This window comes from Lactuca sativa, chromosome 8 (genome assembly GCF_002870075.4).
Source record: "Lactuca sativa cultivar Salinas chromosome 8, Lsat_Salinas_v11, whole genome shotgun sequence".
Lineage (NCBI taxonomy): Eukaryota > Viridiplantae > Streptophyta > Magnoliopsida > Asterales > Asteraceae > Lactuca > Lactuca sativa.
This window is the reverse complement of record NC_056630.2, coordinates 99234761-99239787: the sequence shown is the minus strand read 5'-3', so window position 1 is coordinate 99239787 and position 5027 is coordinate 99234761. Positions and strand designations below refer to the sequence as shown.

The 5027-nt window shown below is 27.2% G+C and overlaps 1 protein-coding gene across 1 annotated transcript; it reads right to left on the bottom strand.

The window, feature by feature from the left end:
• Window positions 1-300: 300 nt before the first annotated feature.
• LOC111906915 (uncharacterized) lies at window positions 301-1455 on the bottom strand. Its single transcript, XM_023902703.1, has 3 exons — window positions 1430-1455; window positions 597-1333; window positions 301-446 (listed from the first exon to the last, which is right to left on the bottom strand). Exons 1-3 carry the CDS (start codon window positions 1453-1455, stop codon window positions 301-303), a joined length of 909 nt encoding a protein of 302 aa, XP_023758471.1.
• Between the last annotated feature and the right edge of the window lie 3572 nt (window positions 1456-5027).

The following is a 5027-nucleotide window of genomic DNA, read 5'->3' as shown; positions in this document are numbered from 1 at the left end:
TGTACCATTTGGTAATATAAAATTGGCTTTCCCGATTCCCTCTATTAAGTCTACAGGACCTGATATTTTATGTATGACTGTTTTTGTTGGTACTAATTTTGAAAAATATTTCTTTGATTTCAGAATAGTATGTGTACTCACATTAAACTTCACATATGAAAGGAATAATAAGTAAATAAACATAATCCTAATTATTATTAAAAAGAAAGTTCATTTATTTTAGGAAAGACATTACATGAAAAACAAACGAAGGAAAAACAGTTTTACTAGAATAATAATAGATTTTTTTTAGTTTATGTCTTACATGTCATTGCAGAAATCAGCAACATTTAGCGGAGTGAATTCAACATTAACAATGAGGTTTGCTTCTTTTCCTTTTCCTTTGATGGACTCTTGATAAAGTTGACCAAGATGTGCAGGTGTGCGACAGGTCCTTGACCAATGTCCTGTGCTGCCACATTTATAACATGAACCATCGGATTTTTGTGATGTCCCACTATCATGCCTTGCCACTTTGGCCTTATATTGTGTGTGTACATTGTTTCTTTGTGAATATTTGTAATTATTCCTTTTCTAGCCACGATCACGGTTATTACCTTGTCCACGACCAAAATTATGGTTCTGATTATGACTTTGGTTTCGATTAAAATAGTCACGGCGCCTTCCTCGACCACGACCACGCCCTTGTCCACGTGTATTGTTTTGATGACCATCAATATTTGTAGCATTTGCTTCAGGAAGTGCTACTGATCCCGTTAGACGAGATTCATGATTTTTCATCAAGAGTTCATTGTTTTGCTCTGCAACGAGCAAACATGCATTCAGTTCAGAATATCTTGTGAACTTTGGCATCCGATATTGTTGCATCAAGGTAATGTTTGTTGTATGAAATGTGGAGTATGTTTTATCCAACATATCTTCATCAGTAACTTCTTGTCCACAATACTTGAGTTTTGAACATATTCTGAACAAAGTTGAGTTGTATTCATTTACTTTTTTGAAGTCTTGAAACCTCAGTGTTCTCCATTCATCTCTAGCATTTGGAAGTATAACTTTCATTTGATAATCAAATCTTTCTTTCAAAAGATTCCAGAGAATACTTGGATCAGTAACATCAAGATATTCAAATCTCAACATTTCATCCATATGCTTACGAAAGAAAACTTGTGCTTTTGATTTGTCTTGTGCCAAACAATTATTAAATTCATATATAACATTTGAGATTCTCATGGACTCAAGATGCATTTTTACATCTATCATCCATGACACATAAGTTTTCCCACTAACTTCAAGTGCTGCAAACTCGAGCTTTGTAATGTTAGACATAATGTAACTATAAATTTTAAACAAAATTAAAATTAAAATTAAAATTCGTTTATTTCAATAAATATTACACAAAAAAGAAGCAATAAAAGCTAACATTGCATACAAGCCTAAAAGAAGTTGAAAATCCATATTATCTTCGATGTTAAGGATTGAGATGAAAAGTAACATGACTATTATAATCATGATTATCACAAAAGAATGAATTATCTTGAAGCTTGATTTTTTGAAATTTATTTGTTTGATAGAAGAGAGAAATATTTGTTGTGGGTAAAATAAACAAGGTAAAGATGTTTATTTATGGTAAAAAAAAAATATAGTCATTGTTTTTGCTGTTTATAACCGTTGCATATATATATATATATATATATATATATATATATATATATATATATATATTTCCGTTGTGTATATATGTATATGTATTTTATAAATCATTTAATAAGATTTATAACTAATACATAACTTTACTTTGTATAATTTTACTAATTAGAAACATTAATAAATATTAGTAAATGTTTAAATAAAATTATGAAGAGTATCTAAAACATAAATAAACGTTGACATGTATAAATAATATATTATAAATGTTAGTATGAATAAATAAAAGTTAGTTGCCTAATATAAATGTTAGTATGCATAAATAAAAGTTAATTGCATAATGTAAATGTTAGTATGTATAAAAATTTGAATACATAAATAAATGTTAGTATAAGAAATAAAAATTGTTAGTAGTCCATAGTGTCCATAATGTATAAGTTTTATTAATTCATTAGTATCATTATTATTTTAATATGATGGAGGTTTTTATAATTAATAATGTTTTTTACTAAATAATACATATATTGATTAATATAGATATGATTTCAACTTGTTTAATAACATTGATTAGAGCTTTCGTGCTGATAACATGTTCTGAATTAAGTGTAATTAATATAACTTTAAACCAAACCAAATTAGTAAACTTTGATAAAAACTTTAATTGAGAATAAAGAATATTTAGAGAGAATATAAAAGTTATATCTCTTATAACTTGTGGTGTATCTCATTCTTTACAATGAACGGGTATTTATACTACAAATTTTATTAATATATAATTATAAGTGGTTAGAAATGTTGACAAATTTATCATGCACCAATTATATATATATATATATATATATATATATATATATATATATATATATATATATATATATATATATATATATATATATATATATGAACGACATGAGAGCTTGTTGAATATATTTTTGGAATAAGTATCAGATACTTTTTTAATATTTATGTTTCTTATGTTCGTGGAATATGTGTTGGACATTTTTTTGATTTATGTTTATCATTTATGGTTTAAACTAGTATTAAATTGGATCTCGAGTTTGTTGTACAAGATTTTTATGTATGTAATATAGAAGAAATTTGGGTTTTAATGTACTTTTACTGATTTTAACTTTCGGTTTACCAATATAATTATGACATAACTCCGTAACTAAAATATAAAATCCGTCGGTGAGCTGTCACTATAAAACGTCTATCGGAAAATCTTTCACTATATAAATGTCAAAATATCTATCATTGAATACTTTATTGGGAATCTTGTCACTAAAAAGTATTTGCTATAAATCCGTCACTAAACCCAAACCACCGCAATTAGCAATGGATATTTCTATTAGAAATCTTTCTAAAAAAACTGACCCACTAGTTTTCCTTCATATAGTTTGTTGGTAAGAGCATCTCCAACTCCTTTTCATTATCTATTTTTTCTCAATTTATTCCTCCACTAGTTGTGAGACCCGTATATTATACGGGTTGATTAAAACAAAATGTTAAGTACGAACGATTAAATAGAAATTTTATTTGAGTTTGAAATTGAAATAAATGAAAATTATAAGGAAAAAAACATGCAAAAAATAAATAAATTAAAGTATGTGTTTAGTGTGTACTAAACGAGTTAATTATAACAAAATGATAAACACAAAGGTTTGAAATGTAAATTTATTTGAAATTTAAAATTTAAAATTTGAAATTTGAAATTAATAGTCATTATGGTAGGTTTAATTTATGGAAACTAAACTAATGATATATTGAAAATGAAAATTAAAGTAATGACAAGTGGAAAATAAATATATCTCAAATTATGAAAAAAATGACATGTGACTAATTTTATGAGAGAATGACATGTGACAAAGTCATTTTCATTTATTAGGGTAGATTCCTTATCAACTCTATTCCATTTATTTGTCCATTTTGGAGGAAATGAATAATATAATATCATATTTGGTGTTATACTCTTCATTTCTCCCAAAATAGGATAAAAACTTTGAGTTGTCGGTTTTACTTTCTAGTTTTATATATTTATATGTTTTTGGTTTTTTTATCTATTAATTATTATTTAAATGTAATATTTAATATTTATAATGCTATGTTATATATAAAATTATATAAATCAATTATAAATATAAAGTTTGTTTTTTTTTAACAAATTCATATTAAAATTTAAATAGATATTTGAAAATTTAAAACACAATAACGTATTTTACAAAAGCTTATAATTACGTATTATAAATATAATCTTATTTATTCAATATTATATATTTGTTAAAACCAAATTAATAGAAAGGGTGTGTTTGACAATTTCTATAAGTTAGAAAAACGAAATATATTTTTTGAGGTGAAAATGGGATAAAAAATGAAATAGAGTTGGAGATGAACACTATTTACCCTATTTTTTACTTTATTTTAAGAGAAAAAATAGAAGTGGGTAAGAGATAATCTAATATCTATTTTCGGTAATATAGAAGATAGTGACAATGATACCATATAACATATATGTAATCATTTTATTGCTCTTTAAAAGTGTCTTTTTGAAGAGAACACCGAAATATATATAAACATTTATAGGACCACAAATGTTAGATATACTAAAATTACTGATGTGCAGATCGACTATGTTCCCACTATAAGTCATTATTGTTGGTGATTTTAGTGTCATTATTACATTTTGTCTAATTGGAACTTAAATACGAGTTGAGGGGGACTTCGTAATTTGTACTTTATGTTTGGTATGTGCGGAGAGTACGCATGTATAAGATTGAATTTAAAGGTTGTTTGCTGACAAATTGGGGGTTCGGGGTTTCCAAAGGGCAACGCCCCTAGCGGGGTCCAAGAGGCAGACCCCTAGCTGGGGTCCCGTTGCTATGTCAGTAGGCAGGGTCGAGGGGGCAGTGCCCGGTGCCCCGCAGGGTTTGGAGCAAAAACTCTTTGAATTTACAATTAGGTACATAGTGGAAAAATCGAATTCTTGAGGATCATTATGGTAAAACTGACTAGGATCGTCAGTTTTGGAAACCATTTATTTCTTGATTAATTCCGGATTCCTTTGATTTGTTTCCAAAGAAATCGATGATGGCCAACCCTAAAAAAGAAACCCTACATCTCATTTTCTTTATAAACGGTTCTCCTCTTTGAAGGGGAATGCCATTTTAGCTTTCATTTTTTCTTCATACGAACTTAGAATTATCTAGAAATTTGGCTTAGGTTTTTCTATGCCTAGAATTATATTTGTCAATTGAGATTATACTAAATTGAATTTCTTGTAATCCGGACATAATGATCCATTGGTATACAGATGTCCATTATAAATCCTACCAAATTTCTAACGATTATTATTTTTAATTAGTATAGCAACGACAATAGGTGCTTAC